The sequence below is a fragment of the Mus pahari genome, chromosome X (assembly GCF_900095145.1).
Source record: "Mus pahari chromosome X, PAHARI_EIJ_v1.1, whole genome shotgun sequence".
NCBI classification, from domain to species: Eukaryota; Metazoa; Chordata; class Mammalia; order Rodentia; family Muridae; genus Mus; species Mus pahari.
The window spans coordinates 770,805-789,620 of NC_034613.1; the positions used below are offsets into that span (position 1 = coordinate 770,805).

Below are 18,816 nucleotides of genomic sequence, written 5' to 3' on the forward strand. Positions count from 1 at the left end.
GTGTGTGTGTGTGTGTGTGTGTGTGTGTGTGTGTGTGTGTGTCACTGGGGAATTGAACCCAGGTATATGCGTATGTATGTCTGTGTTTGTGTATGTGTTACTGGGAATTGAACCCAGGGTCTTATTTTGCTAAGCTGGTGCTTGGCTGTTGATCTAAATACTAAAACCTGAAACAGTCTCTCAGTTGCATTATTTGAAGTATTTGGGATCAAATCTAGGGCCTAGCATGTGTTAGAAATGTACTTTACACTGAGCCGTACCCCCAACCAACCAACCTCCCCCCTCCCTCCCCCACCCCCACCCCAGTAGTGCTAGAGCTGAACCCAGAGCCCTGTACTTGCCAGGCCAGTGTTGACCACTGCTCTGCAGCTCTAGCCCTGCAAGGTAAGTGTTACTATTGCCCATATATATATTGCCAGCTAAATGGATTACCTTTTCCAAGGGTCACAGTCTAAATTATAGGTCCTGGACTGGATTTCTGCTCTGCCATACTGTCCTTTTGAATTAAGCAAGCTAACTCACTGCCTAAGGCACATCAGAGATCTGGCCAATGGCAGTGCCATTAATTTGTATTCTCTGTAAGTTTCTGGGAGAGAGAACAGACTGACTAAGGAGAAATTATAGGCTGGCAGACTAATTTATTTGCAATGATGGTCAATTATCTCTTGAAAATACAAAATAGATAAATGGGGATTTTGTTGTTGTTGTTGTTGTTCCAAGCCTCCCTTTCTTCCTCTAAGCACCAGTAGCCTAGTTTTTTAATCAAGTTCCTGGAATCGTTTTGCCCCCACCCCTTGCACTTACCTGTTTTATTTCATAAGCAGATAGAGTTGTCATGGCAACCTCAAAGGCCCAATTTACCATTTTGTGGACATGTGAACTCAATGTAAATTGTTCGTCTGCCCATATTTCTCTTTCAGGACATGACTGGTAGGAAAACATAAGGCCATTTTCAAAAGTACTCCTTCCAGTTTCCCATCTGAAGCAAAATGTCAGGGAAATAATTGGACCATGGAAGTGTCAAATGTTATTGATCCAGATGCTCTTCCTTGAAGTCTATGTTTCTTGAACATGGCAGAGAGTTGGTCCTTGCTTATTCAAGGCCTGGCCTTTCCAGGGACAAACATAATGAAAGTCTAGCCAAGGGAAGAGAGATGACTGGAAATGGCAAAGAACAAATAACAGAGAGTGATTTGTTATGACTGCAGGTGGGGCAGGGCTATGTTTGTGTGTAAGGCAGAAAGGGGAGGAAGGTCATCAATTTGCCATGTTCCAGAAAAACAGATCAGCTCTGGCTGAGCCTGCGATGAATCTGCAGCTTCATACAGTACACTTTCCGCAGGCTAAAGGTTCAGGATGTATAGAGCCCAGGTAGTGAGGAGCAAAGGGTCCCTTCTATTCACATTTTCTCCCTCAGTCCCCAGAGGCTGGCCTCCTGTGTGAATAAGTGACAATCCAAGAGGGCCATGCTTTGACACTGACTTTTATCTGAGAACTGACTTTTATCTGAGTGACAACGCCATTGAGAATGTTTTGAAACCTAGTTCTGGCTCCCACTCACATCACTGGATTCCTGCCTTTCCCTGGATCTGGTTCTTTGCCCCACACTTGCAAGCACAATCATGACGAGTTCCTGACTTCTGACAGTGGGCTCTGAAACCTCCTAGTCTTGGTCACCTTCATCATTTCCTAATGAACTATTAGAAACACTCCAAACGTAAGTGTTCCAGAATGTCTACACTAGAAAGCATCTGATGACAATTCTTCCCGATGTAGGGTCTTGGAAGGTCTCTGGTTCCTATTTATTATAGTCTTGGTTGCATTTTACAAATGTCACTTGGGTCCGTGGGTAACAGTCATCTGACATCAAGAACTTTGGTTAGCACCAAAACACGGAGATTCCTGTCAAACAGGGAGGGAAGGTAACTACTCAAGAAACTGGAATTACTTATCACTTGCTTAGGTTTCACTCCCAACCTATCTTTCCTCTCCCTCCCCTCATGTCCTTCCTCCCTCCGTCCCTCCTTTCTTCTCCCTCTCACTTCCATTTGTAATCTGTTCATTTAGCCAAGGTTTTAGTGTGGAATCCCCTTGTCTCCACCTTCCAAGTGCAAGGAGTGTACATGCTCTGCTAAGCCCAGATTAGGTTCTGTTGCTGTCCATGTTCACCCTTTGTCTTCCATATAACTCTTTTAGATTCAGCTCATTGAAAGCATTGGTCGAAAACTTTCTGTCCTGCGGGAGGCCCAGCGAGGGCTACTGGATGACATCAGTGCCAACGCTGCCCTTGGAGAGGAGGTAGAGGCCAACTTAAAAGCTGTCTGCAAGTCCAATGAGTTTGAAAAGTACCATTTGTTTATTGGAGACCTGGACAAAGTGGTCAACCTGTTGTTGTCACTTTCTGGACGACTGGCCCGGGTGGAGAATGCTCTCAACAGCATCGACTCAGAGTCCAACCAGGAGAAGGTACAGATGAGGTCCCTGGGGGGTGGAAATGGAAGAAATGGCCTTTTTAATTTTTAAGGGAGACTGAAAAATCAACATTAAAAGTGTAAGCACTGGCTTTGTAAGTGCTCTGAAGTTGTAGTTCTGCATGGTTGCTGTGTGTGACTCTAAGCAACGTAGCCTTACTCTGCCTCATTTACAAAATGAAATAAGCATACGATCTGTTTCATGTACTTTCTGTGAGGACTGGGATAATCAAAGTTAATTGAATAAAATAGGGTCCCAAACAGAGTGAATATGGAATTAGTGCTAGCTGCTAATGGGGGTGTGGTGATGGTGGTGATAAGGGTGGGGTGGTAGCAGAAGCAACAGCAGCAGCAGCAGCAGCAAATTTGCCTCTGATCCCCTTAGAGATGCAAAGAGGCCCTCGATTTTACAGGTTATTTCATTTGGTGATTATATTTGAATTAAACTCCATTACCTTTCTCTATACAAGTAGCTTTGAATCCACAATAAGAGCTCCATCCACATGCATACACAGAAACACACCCACCCATGCATCTCCACTCACACACAGGCACCATAGAGAAAATGTCACCAGAGTGTAATTTGTTCAGTGATAGAAGGTACTTAGATTGACTTTGTCAGAGGTTCCTCTATGCCAAGTCAAGCAGTGGTCCATGGCTTAAAGATAGCCTTAGAAATGGAAAGAGGTGATTGTGCATCCCCATCCAAAACTGCTGCCACGCTTGCTGTGGGAAAAGGGAGGTTTATGCAAGAACGTGAACTTCAGAGCAGGGGATCTAAGGCTGATTAATTACCAAAATGCGTAGCTGCTCTGTGGCTGCTTCCTTGGTGGAAGACTGCTGTGCAGATGCCTCGTGGTCGGGATGGCATTTAATTGGTCCTCTGCTTCCCCAGTTGGTGCTGATAGAGAAGAAGCAGCAGCTGACGAACCAGTTGGCAGATGCCAAGGAGTTGAAGGAGCATGTGGACGGCAGGGAAAAGCTGGTGTTCAGTATGGTCTCCCGCTACCTGCCTCAGGACCAGCTCCAAGATTACCAGCACTTTGTGAAGATGAAATCTGCTCTCATCATTGAACAGAGAGAGCTGGAGGAGAAGATCAAACTTGGAGAAGAGCAGCTTAAATGCCTCAAAGAGAGCCTGCACTTGGGGCCCAGCAATTTCTAATTGCACCGGGAGTGTGCCACTGCACCTCTGTCTATTCCCAGTGGAAAAGGGCTTTCGTTCTTCAGGAGCAGTTTGCTAGCCAAGTATATAGAAATTACTTAGCAGTGAGTCCAGCCATCTACCTTGGCAAGCCATCAAGGAGAGGCTGGGAAGGCCCCAAGCTTCTCTTACAGAGCTGCAGCAAGGTGTGGCCACACTACTATGCTCCCAGTGAGCGAGGAATAAAAAGTGCCTTCATCTCTGTACTAAAACACCAAAGACTTCACAAACTCAAGACTCTCCCTTACCACACTACCCTCCTGAGGTTCAAAGCTAAACTGCCTGTGCAATTTTCCCTCTCCCTAGGATTAGTGACCTAGCTAGCCATTGTCCGCACAGATGTGCTTGACTTGAATACATTCACCTCACACCAGTTCCAGGGCCTCTACCAAATGTGCCAGCAGGAGCCACAGAAGGGGAGACTTCATATAAGGGGAGCAAACATGGAGTCCACCCAGGTATTCTTCCCTCTGGTAATAGCCAGGCTTAAGCAAAGTGGTTCCATGTCTACCCTCTCCAACACCTAGTTGATAGCATTGTTACTGCGGCCTTCGCCCTGTCTTCACATGATAGACCTGCCTCTTTGTATTGTATCCTGTCCTGCTATCACTAGGAGGCTCGTGCCAGGGTTTCGCTCTCTGAGCCTATAACATATCTCTATTATAGTTGGCTTTGCAATACAGCTTCGTTACTGGGGAAGAGGGTTCTTGTCATATTTCAAATGGTCTTTGATTGTATTGATTTTTATGTTTTCTTTTTCTTTCTTAACTAATGAGGCAAGAAAAAACAAGTTAGGCAGAAGGAAAACATAAGTCTGAGCCCACCATGGCTAAGGAAGCAAGTGCCAAGGCCTTGAATTCTTCCTACCATAGTTCCGAGTAGCTAATAAGTTTCTCCCCTTGGACTTAGAGCCTCCTAACCATGGCTCAGCTATGCGCTTCCCTGAGGGCTGGTTGACTATAACTATAACATTCCTGAGTAGGGTTCAGTGTTTTTTTAACTGTCTTTTTGAAACCAGGGTCTCCTATAACTGAAAGATACAGGATACATGAAGACAGGTAGGTGTGGAAGGCACGCTTCCAACAACTGCTTTCCCAGCCAGTGGCTAGCTCAAGGAACCAAAACCACGAGAGTATTTTCAGCCAGGGCCAGGCCTCGGAGCAAATTATGATTCACCTAGGATCTATACGTACACTATCTCTCCTTGTCTTCGGGGCCTATGTACTAAAGCATCCCCTCGGGTGGATGCCTGAAATCTTCGATAGTACCAAAGCTTGTAAATAGCACAATTGTTAATCTCATCACTGAGGGGACTAATAAGTGACTAAAGAAAGGCTGCCTGTATAGCATGGATACACTGGATAAATAGATGATTGATGGTCCATGTGGGATGGAGCAAGCTTTCATCACACTGCACAGAATGGCACATAATTTAAAACTGATCAGCCGTTTGACTCTACGATGTTCCATTTAATATTGTCAACCATGGTTGAGCATGAGAAGGGAAATGCTGGAAAGTCAAACTGCAGGTAAGAGGGTTTGACATGCAAAGCACTAAAGCTGCTGCTCTCGCCAAGACCTGACGTTGGTAGTCAGCTTCTATCCTGGAAAAGCATCCAGCTGAGCAAGAGCAAGAGGGGACTCATCACCAAACCGCCCTTCTATCTAGCTCAGTCTTCTGCTCCCTGCTAACTGGGTACATCCCTTGATGATGTCGCCTAACAATCTCTCAGAAGCCCCAAGCCCTGGCATCACCACCTGTCACAGCTGAGTTCCTCAGGGTCCTTGGACATTCCCTGTAGCTTCAGTGTTACTTTATTCAACCAAAGAATTTGCCAAGGAACTTCACGGCTGCTACAAATACTGGCCACTCTCTTCCATTCTCTGCCCACTGTGTCTGACAGCTATGGGAGAATCTTGGCTGGCAGGGTATTCTATAGGGATGGGAACCTTTTCTATGAGCCATTGGGTATGCTTTTTAGTACTGCTGCCTCTGCATTAAGCACTGTTTATCTCTCAGTACTGCCATTCTCCCCTCAAGTGGATGATCACAAATTATCTTCTACAGGACTCTAAAAGTACACTGAGCGGCGAAGCTCAGTTGCTGCTATACTATGCTATGGTGTGCGGTGCTGTGCTATGGTGTACCACAACGTACTGTGCAGCACTGTGCTGCATTGTGCTGTTCTGTGCTGTTCAGAATGGCTGAGAGTTTACCCAAAGGAAAATTGAGAGAGGTGAGGAACTGTTTGAATAAAAGCCACACTTGCCTTACCTTTTTAAAAATATAATGGGCCCTAGGACAATCAATAAGGAAGTTGAAATGTCTTATACTAGGATAGTGAGAGTTATGTGTTCTGTCATTCCAAGATGTGTTTGGCTACAGTAGAACAAGAAGCATTCACTTTACTGGATATCATGGCCATAGGCTGGGTATTGGTAGCCTTCATTAGGTTTATTATACCTTAAGTATATGATACCAAAAATACTATTAACTGTGGTTTGTGTTTGTTTGTTTGTTGTGTTGGCATTGTTAGAGATGGAACCCAACACCTATGTATCCTGGGCAAGTGCTGTATCACTGAGCTACAGCCCCAGCCTTAATTCTCAGTTTTTATCACTTGTCCCACCTCAAAATGGTTTATACAGTTGGAATCAGAATACAGGGCTGAGTTTCCAAAGTATTTGAAAGATAACTTCGCAACTATACTGAGTAACAGAGCTCAGTAGACTGAACTAACACTGGTATGCCCTACTCCTGCTATGGTCTTCCCACAGTGAGGCTGCAAAATGCCAGTGCGCGCTCTCTCTCTCTCTCTCTCTCTCTCTCTCTCTCTCTCTCTCTCNCCCTCCCTCCCTCCCTCCTTCCCTCCCTCCTTCTGGGATCAGCCATCTTTCAAGGTCTCTGAGAAGATAGCAGAGCAGCATCTAAGTACGTTCAAAGGTCGACCCGCCCCCTCAAAGGTTGCTGATCATCCACTCTTTCCCTCCAAATACTTCCATAAATCTCATTGGATAATAGGAAAGCAGGGTGGCGGATACAAGGGAATCAATGCAAGATTGCGATCATATGCCTGTTCTTCTCCCATCCCCGGGGCTGTAGGTAATTGAATCCCCTCAAGTCCCACTATTAAAGGCTCAGCTAAGACATAAAAGTAAATACCCAAGTGGAGTCTAAAGGAATGAGACAGATGTACTGAAATTAAAGTCCTAAAACGGGAGAAATTGGATACACAGGGAAGGAAAGAGAGTAAAAATATGAAAAGCCTCTTTGAAGATTGGCTTCATACTTCTGTTTGCCATTTAACCTCATGTGCCAAGAAAGGTGCCTAAGGGGTACCAGAACCACACCCTCAACTCTAGGCTGCCTGGATGTGTTCCTTTTCTAATAACAAGCCTCACATGGAGGAAGCTGGGTGTACTTCTGGCTATGTCTACCCGTGTGGAATTTGGTAGCTCTTTCTTTGCCGGAGGAGCTATGTATGCCAGTAATAATTATGTGGCAGAATATTGTATTATTTGAAGATTGCATCCTTAGAAGGGGGTGGGGTGTGGGGCAGTGTATATAGATAAAGAATCAGTGTTTGCTGTACAATTTCGGGGAATTGTCTATCCCATGTAATGCTATTATTTTTCTGGATCTTAACTGTTTCTACATTTGTGTCCTCCACCACTCCCTTCTTGGCTGACATTGGTATGTCTGCCATTTTGTCATCAAGGGCCATACTTCAATAAAAGGTGCTAAGGACAAAAGGACTCGTCTCTGATGTTTTGCTTGTGGCCTTGAAATCCTCTAATAGACTGATGAAAAACAGTCAAAAGCACTGTGGTTACTTATCTATAGTCTTCCTCACACAGCTATTATTCATATACTTAAACTTATAGCCTAATACCTTAGAGGGATAGTTTTAATAATGCTCCATTCATTATCACCAGTAAAACAACGGGGTTTGCCATAGCACTCTTAGTGGAATAGGTTTTAGAGATCTATTCCTACTATCACTACTGAAAGATAAAAATAATCACCAATCTTACCCAGCGCTAATATGTCACAAACATAACCGGGAAGACTATTTTATTGTCCTGATTTTATGTTTATCCTAACTACAGTCTTCCTTGTCTCATATTAATCGCAGATGTCCAAATCAATTAATCAAGGTTTTCAAATGCAAGGTTGATATATCTTTTGCACTGCTATAACCATATATCTGAGACTATAAGTTACAGTAAATAAAAAATGTACTGGTTTATAGTTCTAGAGGCTGAAAAGTCCAAGATCAAGGGTCTAGTACCTGGTGAGAGCCTTTTTCTGTGCCTCATGACAGAAGAGAAAGCAAAAGGGATCAGATTCAAAGCTTAATTCCTTTCATAATCAGTAGCAATATAGTCTTGAAGGTGGAGGCCTACGTGCCTCCTGTTAGGCTCACATCATTGTTACAGTAAGGATTAAGTTTTCAAAACCTACCATTTTGGGAGACATATCCAGACTATAGCAATATACAAAATCAAAGGAGTAATCTGAAAAGGAAATAAAATGATTCCTGACAAAGATATGATAAATATTTGAGGTGATGGGTATATCAATTTCCTCATCTGATCTACACATTGCTAATATATAGAAATGTCATGCTGTATTCCCAGAAATAGGGACAATTATTGTGAGTAAATTCCAAATACAAAATAAATGAGTTTAAAGGGGGAAATAATTTGATTCACTGTAGCATAGGAAAGCATAAAATACCTGGAAATATATTTACAAAAATGCAAGACTTTTTTTTCCCCATTAAAAATAAAATGTTGATTAAAGAAATTGGGAAAGCTCTAAACAGAAAAATAACCCCACATTCATCATTTATAAGATGTAATATCACTAAGATGATTATATACCTCAAACTGATTTACAAATTCAATCTAATTCTTACGAAAATTTGCTTCATTTGCTTAAATTACAGTAGTATCCTAAAATTTATACAGAACATAGAATAGCCAAACTAGCTTTAAAGAAAACAAGGTATAGAACTTAAAGTACCAAATCTCAAAATGTATTAAAATTAAACAGTAAAGGAGATAGTTATTTATAATCACAGGGACATACATATAAATAAAGAGAATTAAGAAACCTTCAAAATTATAGTAATTTTCAACAAGGAGACCAAGTCAAAAAAGAGGGGCAGAGGATGTGGCTCAGTAGGCAGTGTATTTGCAAGCAGAAGGACCTTAGTTCAGGTCCCTATCATCATCATCATCAAACCAGGGTGTGCTACAAGGTGCAGAGCAATAGAAGAAATATCCTGAGTTGACCTCTGGCCTTCACAGACTCTGACACACACACACACACACACACACATATCACATATATATATATATATATATATATATATATATATATATATATATATATATGACACATACATAAAATTGAGACAATTATTTTTCTATAAATACTGTTGGTATAGCTTGATAGCTAAAGAGGAAGCATGACTTTGGACAAAAGGCACTGCTCCAAAGAATATGTATGTCTCAATCTGCTTGAGTTACTGTAATATAATACCATTACACTGAGTACATTGAACAACAAACATTGGTTTCTTATAGTTCTAGAGTACACAGAAAGTCCATGGCCAGCACAAACTGAACTTAGTGGGTCATCAAGAAAAGGAGGGGGAGAAAATGGAGGAGGGATGAGTTTGGGAACAATGTGTTGGAGAGATACAGATACAAGATTTGAAAGGGGGATGGGAAATATGACCATGTTTCATTTGTATACATGTATGAAATATTCAGGGAATAAAACAGAATTATTTTTTAAAAGATCAAGGTAGAACAGATTGAGTGTTGATAAAGGACCATGTCCTGTTGTACAGATGGATCCTCCTCATGCCCTGGGAGAAATAAGTCTCTTAGTCTTTTCTGTTTCTTCTAAGGGCACTAACCTGACTGATGGCTCCCTGACCATGCTCTCATCCCCACAGGACTGTCTCACAGGGCCCCCTTCTCTAAATGCTCTCATCTTGCACATCATATAAATTTCAAGAAGTCACAAATAATCAGTCTGTAGAAACATGCATATTAAGCATAGATAGGTGGTAAGCATAGTTCCTACAGATATATAAACAGGCACCATAATGGGCTAATCCTTTATACCTGCCAAGGTAGCTACAATAAAATACTGAATAAAGACTAAGCAGTAGCAAATGTTAGTAAAACCTATTGACAAGTCCGAGTGCTCAGACATTGTTAGTAGGGATCTAAAGTGATGAAGACACCTTAGAGAACAGCCTGATAGTTTCCCAAAATGGTAAGCCAAGCTTTCATAGGACTCAACAATTCTACTCTGTATACACCTAAGAGCAGTGAAAACAGATGTTAAAACTAAACCATGTACATGAATGTTCAAATCAACATTATTTGTAATAGAGCAAAAGGAAGAAAATACCCCACTAACTGAGGAATAGATAAACAAACTTGGATATCCATGTAGTGGGATATTACTCGGCTATGAAAGTGATAAAATACTGATAAATGCCACAATAGGGATGAATATTAAATGAAAATTTTTCATTAATTCACTTTATATCTTAATCACAGCCCCTCCCTCCTCTCCTCCCAGTGTCACCCTTACAATTCTACCCCCATTACCCCCTGCTGTTCTCCCCAGAGAAGGGAAGCCCCCCACCTCGGATACCTCCCCACCCTGGGATGTCTAGTCGCAACAGGACTAAACACATCCTCTCCCACTGAAGCCCAATCAGGCAGTCCAGCTAGGGGAAGGGGATCCAATGACAGGGCACAGAGTCAGACAGCCCCCGCTCCAGTTGTCCTTCAACATATTTTATACTAAGTGAATGTGAACAAAAAGCAAAGGACCACATTCTATGACTCAATTTATTCAAAATGTCTAAAATAGGAAAGTCTATGTAGGCAAAGGGCACGTTAGTGATTGTCATGACCTAAAAGACCAAGGGAATGAGGGATGCTTGATAGAGAGCATGACATTTCTTGGATGATAATGAGAACATTCTAAAATTAGAGTATCATCGTGGTTCGATGACCCTTCCATTGTACTATAAAGCTATTGAATTAAGTGTTTTTACTTTGTTAGTCACAGATACATAGATTGGTTCTGGATATTTTTATAGAAAATATTGTTTCCCTCAGACTCATTCTCATTAAAAAAAAAAAAACACCTGATTATCTTGATGCCAAGCACAGAGTTCATTCCTGGATATACAGTGGGACTTCTACAGATCATGATTTCCTTCACTCACTGTGCTCTGTACACAGGATAAAGATTCCCTTGAACTTGCAGGTAAAATATTTCCATGCTAAGGAGTCTCCCACAGAAAGGAGAATTTCTGATAAGCATAACACTGCCATTATCAACATTAACCATCCAGGGGTAAATTACAGGCCACTTGTAAGATCACTGAATACAGACTGAAGGAAATGCTCCATTCTGAGTAGAAGTGGAACGACTGCCTAATTTGCAAGCTGTCTACCTGGGCTCCAATTTGAGCAGAGTTGTGGGGAAGCCTGTGTTCTCCAATCCTGTCTTCTGATGTGGACTCCCTTACCCTATGCCATATATGTTCACACTATTGATCTGTTTAGGCACTCATTTAAGTCTTCATTCGATATTCAACACTTCCTTGTGATTTTTGAATTTTCTTATTATTTTAAATAGAAGGTTAGGATTATATCAGCATGTTTTACTATTTATAAATTACATGGAAAGAAGTGTGTGAAATGATTTATTCATCTATTTAAAAGTGGAAAAGCTAGAAGTCCTCATTCAATATATGATTGCATAGCACTTTATGTGTATGTATGTATATATATATGCCATATGAAAATATACAATCAATTTTTGTCTTGTTTCAGCACCACAAAACTAATTCTTGATGTTTCTCAGCTGTAAACAATTCACTAAATTTATTAATCTCTTCACTATTAAATTAACAAGACTATTTTACATTAATTTTCAGCAGAGATAAATGGTACAGTGAACATGAGAATAAAGATACCTCCTCAAAATACTGATTTAATTTCCTTGGGTTATCCAGTCAGAAATAAAATCACTGGGTCACTTCATGTTCATACTTTTAATTTTCAGAGAACTCTCTTGCTCTTTTCTCATTTACTGCTTATCTAGCTTCCCATCTCAGCACCCTTCTGTAAAGCTGCTCATTTGACTTTGGGTTTTTTTTTTTCCCTTATCTTTTTGATAGCAACTATTAGTGAGAATATGAATGAAGCTAAAGAGCATCATCATAAATCAAATAAGTGAAACACGGTATGAAAAATGCTTCATGATCTCATGCAGATACAGACTCTAATAGTCTTTTTTTTAACTCCATATTTTATTCCCCTCCCAGTCTACTCTCCAAGAAACCCAGGTGTCTGATGATTTCTGCGGGTGGGGACATGAAGATGCTAATGGTGTGAAGTTATATCCATGAGGATAGGATGTGAGTCTAGAGGTCGAATAGACAGCAGGATGACTGTGATTAGCAGCAGTACTGCTTTGCATACTGGAAAGTTACTTAGAACATAAATTTCAGAGTGCTCTTTCCATGAAACTTGGAAGAAAATGAGGTTTTTACTAGTGTGACTGTCACTAGACTCTTTACTATATATACACATATCGAAATATCATGTTCTTAAATATACAGATTTTTTTCTTAAAATGCAAATGTTCTTAAATATACAAACCTTTGTAGGCATATTCACTTTTTCACTACATAAAAATCGTAATGAGAATGTTTAAATGCCTATCAAAGGGATGACAGATTATTGCTGCAGAACATCATTTAGACAAAAAGGTTGAATTCTACTACTAGAACAAACCTTGAACTTACATCATATGGTAATCTTGCTTTTCCATGTGTTCTTCAATCATGGCTGAAGGCTGAATACAAGGCTCTAGTCAAAACACCTCCCCACCTGGACAAGAGTAAGATGCTCCGCTCTGTCTAACCTGAGCATCTCATTTTCAGAATTGTGCTCCTCGAAATTAAACTCTGTCCCTAACTAAGTAAAAGAGCTGCATGTCTTTGAATCTTCATTTCCCTCCCTCTGCTAGTCATTTTCTATCTTAAAGAAATAGTAATGGAATTCACCTCCTCCAGCACTGAGTTGGTTGTATTTTTGCTGAGAAAATCATTTGGGAAAAGGCCACAAATGAGGACTCTTCCTGACTTTAAAATGCCTTGGGTTAAATGTGAATAAATCAAAGTGCTTAAAGACGATGCAGTCCCTGCCCTGCTTTCTTTCATTTATCAGTTTGGTAAATGTGAAGCAGCAGACTAAACTCATTAGTAGACAGAACAAATGACAACTTCTAATTGAGAAAATCTGTATTTGAGATAAGCTTAAAGGGATATTGTTCCAAAGACGTATAAATGACTATATATTTAAAGACTTTTTACAAATATAGAAACATTACTTATCTTCTAGCAAAGTAGGTAAGAGTAAATAAAGGCAGAGAGAGAAAACTAATGAGAGTGTGAATGAATTATATAATGCTATCTATTTTGGACAGGATTTAGTCACATTCCCACATGCTGGTAACTATTTTCTTTATCAAATAAGCCTGTCATAAGAATTAAACAATTAGTAAAAAAAATCTTTTATAAACAATTATATATTTCACAAAGTATAGTCTGGTATGGAAGCAATCTCAGTTTTCTGGACCTTGCTTGAATGGCACTCAAAAGTCATAAACCTGCCACTGTTCTGCCACACTCAGCAACTGATGTTCACCTCACTTCAGTAAAAGGAGTACTGTGGTGGTCATTAAAGAGGTAACTCTCTGCCTTAGGCTTATTCTTGGAGAATAACGTGTATATAACATTGTGGTCACATCTGGCCCTCAAGCAGCCAACTGACCCAACCTCTTTCAAATGGTCTTGCTGCACAGAGAATGAAGTTCAAAGTCCTTCCATATGCTTTGTCTTGTGTAGATGTCTCTGGCTCACACTCCTGACAGCTTCCTAGGCTTCCTGACACTCATCCTAGGCTCACACTTGTTCTGCTTATGAACTATGAAACCTCATTGCTCTGTGATTGCCCTATCTGAAAAGGTCTCCTTAAGTATTCCCTCGCACAGCTGAATCCGCTTTATACTATGATATCAACTCATATTTTCACTCATTCAGATGTAGTTCTTCATAATGTTATTAATACTGTCTGTGAAAAAGTCTCGGAATTTTGATGGGAATTACATTAAATCTATAAATTGCTTTTGGTAGGATGACCATTTTCACAATATTTATCCTACCAACCTATAAGCACAGGAAATCTTCTTATGTCTTCTTTGATTTCTTTCTTCAATGTCTTAAAGTTTTGATTTTACACCTATTTAATTTGCTTGGTTAGAGTTATTCCAAGATACTATTATTTTTATTTTTTCTTTAAAAATTTTTGAAATTATGCAATATTTCTCCCTTCTCTTTCTTCCCTCCATATCCTCCAACATACCCCCCTTTCCTTCAAATTTATCTCCTCTTTTGTTCTAATTGTTATTGCATGCATATATCATATGCATTTGCATATACATTCCTAACTATAATCTGTTCAGTCCATATATGTATGTATGTATGTATGTATGTATGTATGTATATATGTACATTTTTCTGGCTATTGTGAAAGGTATCGTCTCCCCTATTTATTTCTCAGCTTGTTTCTCATTTGTATATAAGAAGAATACATATTTTGTGTATTAATTTTGTCTCTTCCTATTTTGCTGAAAGTGTTTCATCTATGGAATAGCTGATAAGTGGAGTCTTTGGCGAGGCCACTAACATATAAAATCTTACCAGCTGCAAACAATCATACTTTGACTTCTATGTTTCTTATTTGTATCCCCTTGATCTTCTTCATTTGTCTTATTGCTCTAGCCAAAACTTGAAGTACTATATTGAAGAGACACAGGGAGAGTAGATATCCTCGTCTTGGTCCTGATTTTAGTGGAAATGCTTTGAATGTCTCTCCATTTATGTTTGTGTTGGCTATAGGATTACAGACTGACTCTATTATGTTTAGGTTTATCCCTTGTAACTCTAGTCTTTCCAGGGCTTTTATATGAAAGGGCATTAAATTTTGTCAAAGACCTTTTCTGCAACTAATAACCTTTCACAAGAGCCAGAAAAATGTACATATATCATGTGATTTGTTGTTGTTTGTTTGTTTGTTTTTGGTTTCTTGGTTTTTAGAGGTTTTTCATTTTTGTTTTATTTTGTTTTGTCTCTTAATCTGTTTATACCACCATGCCTAGCTATGATTTTTCTTTTTCATTGGGTCTTCTGTTGTTGTTGCACTTTTGGTATCAGAGCAATAGCAACTTCATAAAAAGAATTTACAAATGTTCCTTCAGTTTACTTTTTGTGGAATAATTTTGAGGAGGCTTGGCATTAGTGCCTCTTTGTAGGTCTAGTAGAATTATATGCTGAACCCATCTGGTACTTGTGGGGGTTCCTACAAATGCCAAGGCTGGCAGAGTCATGATACATGGGAGGCCAGAAGGAAGCCCAATTCAACACTACTCAGTAGTTGGTATTGGTTCAAACTTCTAGAGTTTGACAGCAGGGAGTTTATTATTATGCATTTAATTACAGTACAAATCTGGGAAAAGGTTTTCTGATAAATATCTCAATCCCATGTACACAAGAAAGCTTAAGACAAAGAATATGTGACCTCTTGCATAAAGATGGGTTCTATAGCTTAATGGCCTAGGGTCTGGTGTGGTCTCTGTCATTTAGATACTGTTGAGGTTACCAAGGTATAAAGCATTAAGTATCCCTCTTAAGGATGGGTTTTATTGACTGAGAAACAATGCTCAAGATAAAGGTCTAGGGAACAGGGGTCTGGCCTAGACATAATAGTCTGGGGGATTCAGTAAGCTAATGTTTTGATTACTATGTATCCTGGGAGTTTCTTTTGTAGTCTCAACTATTTGGTGTTCTGTATGCTTCTTATACCTTGATAAGTATCTTTCTCTTTAAATTGAAGAAATTTTCTTCTATGATTTTGTTAAAAAATATCTTCTGTGCCTTTGATTTCCTTCCTCATATACCTGTTATTCTTAAATGTGGTCTTTTCATAGTGTCCCAGATGTCCTAGATGTTTTGAGCCTAAACATCTTTACCCCCCAAAATTTGGTATTTTCTTGAACTGAGCTGTCCATTTCTTCTGCATTGCCTTCAATGCCTGCGACTCCCCTTTCCTTTTCATTTAGTCTGAGCTTTTTGGCTGGTTTCCTGGGTTCCTCATTCTGAGTTTTATTTCAGTTATGCTTTTCTTAAGTGATTTTATTTCTTTTTTACATTCTACTTTCATATCTTGAATTGTTTTCATTATTTGATCTGATTGTTTGTATTGCTATGATCTTCATTAAGACATTTACTCATATCCTCTAAGGTTCTTGAACATACTCATAATTGCAACTTTGAAATCCTTGTCCTGTGCTTCTGCTAAATTACCTTTCCCTGGACCTGTTACAATAGGCTTCTGGGGGAAACATAAACTGTCTTAGTTATTCGTGGTGTGTTTTTATGCTGGCATCTAATCCTCTGGAATTATGTTGTTTGAGGTGTTTCTTGATGTAGATATTTGGCCATGCCCTTGTTAGGTGAATATTTCGTTTTTTTCTTTCTTTGCTGTTATCCCAACATGGGTCCTAGCCAAGCATGGAAGCTGTGGGGGTTCCTGATGGAGCAAGGTTGTGCAAGTAGTTGGGGAGTCACAAAGAAATGGAGATGGGTTGGAGGTATTGGCTGAATCCTAGACAAGTGTAGTAAGTGTGGAGTGCCTGGAAAAGAGTAGTTCTGAGTCCTAACCAAGTGTGGCAGCTGTGGGGTCTCTGGTAAAGAACTTTTCTGGGTTCCAACCAAATGTGTTGGTTGTGGTTTCCCTGGTAGAGGATGGTTCTTCTGGTGGTTAGGGAGTCACAAAGGAATGAAGATAGGCTAGTAGGCTAGAAATGGGTAACAGTCAATAATTAAGGAGTGTATCCCTGTCTTGCCCTTCAGCTAAAATGCTTTTCCCAGGGCTCATTACAATAGGGAAGACATATTGTCATGGTTATTCTTGGTGTGTTTTTGTGCTGGCATCTAGGCATCTGAAATTATGATGAGGCCAAGTCTCGAGGGAATGGAGGTAGACTCAGGTTGGTGGACAATTGTAGGTCTAAGAGTAGTCTGGGGAGACCAGAATAGAGGAGGGGAAGGAAGGCAAGGTTAGTCTACCTACGCTCCAGCCAAGTGTGGTGGCTAGGAGTCCCTGATAGAGAGCAACTCTGAACAGACATTTCAATTTTTTAAAAAGAAAGTCTGCATCATCTTAATTAAAACATGTTTTTTCTTTTGTTTATGTTGTATTTAAACTTTGAGAAAAGTTCAGACAGTGGTGTGCTTTAGATTATAGATTGTCCTCCTTTTGAGCCTATTAAAATTATTTTAAAATTCCAAGATATTTTAAAAGTCAGTATCTACAAAGGAAGACCCCAGGCACAGCTTGGCTGGGTCTTAATAATGCTGTCATCATGGTCGTGTACTGCGAACACAACAAGAAGGTCCTTGTGCCCACAGACCTCCAGAGAAACCGGGAATTCGAAGCAAACAGGATCTTTTTTACAATGGGAAAGATGTAAAACCTGTTCCTCCATCCAGAAAGCTGGGAATTGGAGGTAATTAACAGACTGGTGATCTGTGTTATCTGGGCCAGTTATCAATGTCCTAACCACCAGGACAGGAGATGGCTAGTAATCTAAATGACTCTTACAGCCGGGGGCTCTCCAAGCTCTTAAAAACAAGACCAGAGATACCTAACAGTCTAAATGACCCTTACATTAACTATATAGCTGGAGGCTCCCCAGCCAGAACCAGATGTGGCTAATAGCCCAAATGACCTCTAAGCTATCAGTATAACTGAGACCAAGCCAGGTCCTTCCATAGGCTCTTAAACTAACACAAGTAGCCTATCTCCAGAATCTATCTTGGGAGAAATGGCAGGTACCCTGACTTGAGTTTCGATGTAATTATGCTCTCTGTTCACTGGAGAATTGTACTACAGAAAGAAACTTTCCCCCCAAATTATACTGGGTTTAAATATGCTAGTAATAAACCTCTTGGCATTAGACTCCCCATAGTCTTAATCCAGTTTGACAAAATCAGTCTGAACCAAGTTTTCATTGTCACCTTTTTGTGCTTCATTTCCCTGCCATGACTATCTGAAGGGTTCCCCTCAGTCTTGGTCAGGCTTGGAGGGCCATCTAAAAGGTTTATGATTCCACTCTAAGCTGGGTCTTGTGGTTTAGATGAATTTCAACAATACAAAAACTGCAATTACTCCTCTACCAACCTACAGAACTTTTGCTTCTTGCACATCAGCAATGGGGTGGGATGGGAGAGGCAGAGATAGACGGACAGATTTTGTAAGGTCAGCTAACAAGAAGTGATCTCCTATAGTGTAATCAAGAATATGAAATCCATTACCTTTGCCACATTTTGTTGGTTAGAAAAAGCCATAATGAGTTCCCACTCACACTCAAGAGGAAAGAGATTAAACAGACATGTGGATACCAGGATATGAAAATCTTAAAGCCACCTCAAAAGTAGATACACATTTAAAATCACAGCACATAATGATAACATAACCAATTTATTAGTAGAATGTCAGTAGCCAATTTTTAAACTCTACAATCTGAGAACAATAATCTGAAAACTATTGCACTGCTGACAATGTCCCATCCATAGCCTGTGAGGTTTTGTTGTTGTTGTGTTTTAGGGACACTCTATGTAGTCTTGGGTGATCTGCAACTTAGACACTTGGCTTCCTCTGTTTCTGGAGCACTGCAATTAAAGGTGTGTACCACCGTGCCCAGCTCATTTGTAGTAGTTTTATAGCCACAAGTTTACATTTATTTGTATGACTGCTTTGTTAATAGTAGGTAGGTACAGAAGTAATTGTGATTTTTTTTTTACATTGTTGAAATTGAGTTGATTTGATATTAAATCATAGATGGACATGACTCTGTTTTTTTTTTTTTTTTTTTTTTTTTTTGAGATGATTTTTTTTTGTTGTTGTGCCCTGGCTGTCCTGGAACTCATTTTTTAGGCCAGGCCAGCTTCAAACTCACAGAAA

General features: G+C 40.0%; 1 protein-coding gene across 2 annotated transcripts in view; it reads left to right on the forward strand.

Moving 5' to 3' along the window:
• Nucleotides 1-6,431, forward strand: part of Shroom4 (shroom family member 4) — a 210,034-nt gene extending 203,603 nt beyond the window's left edge. For both annotated transcript variants that reach the window (XM_021187867.2, XM_029534032.1), the window contains 2 exons: nt 2,197-2,466; nt 3,367-6,431. In XM_021187867.2, the coding sequence (XP_021043526.1) occupies nt 2,197-2,466; nt 3,367-3,636 (540 nt within the window). In that variant the 3' untranslated portion in view covers nt 3,637-6,431. The remainder of the gene's footprint in view (nt 1-2,196; nt 2,467-3,366) is intronic.
• Nucleotides 6,432-18,816: the final 12,385 nt, after the last annotated feature.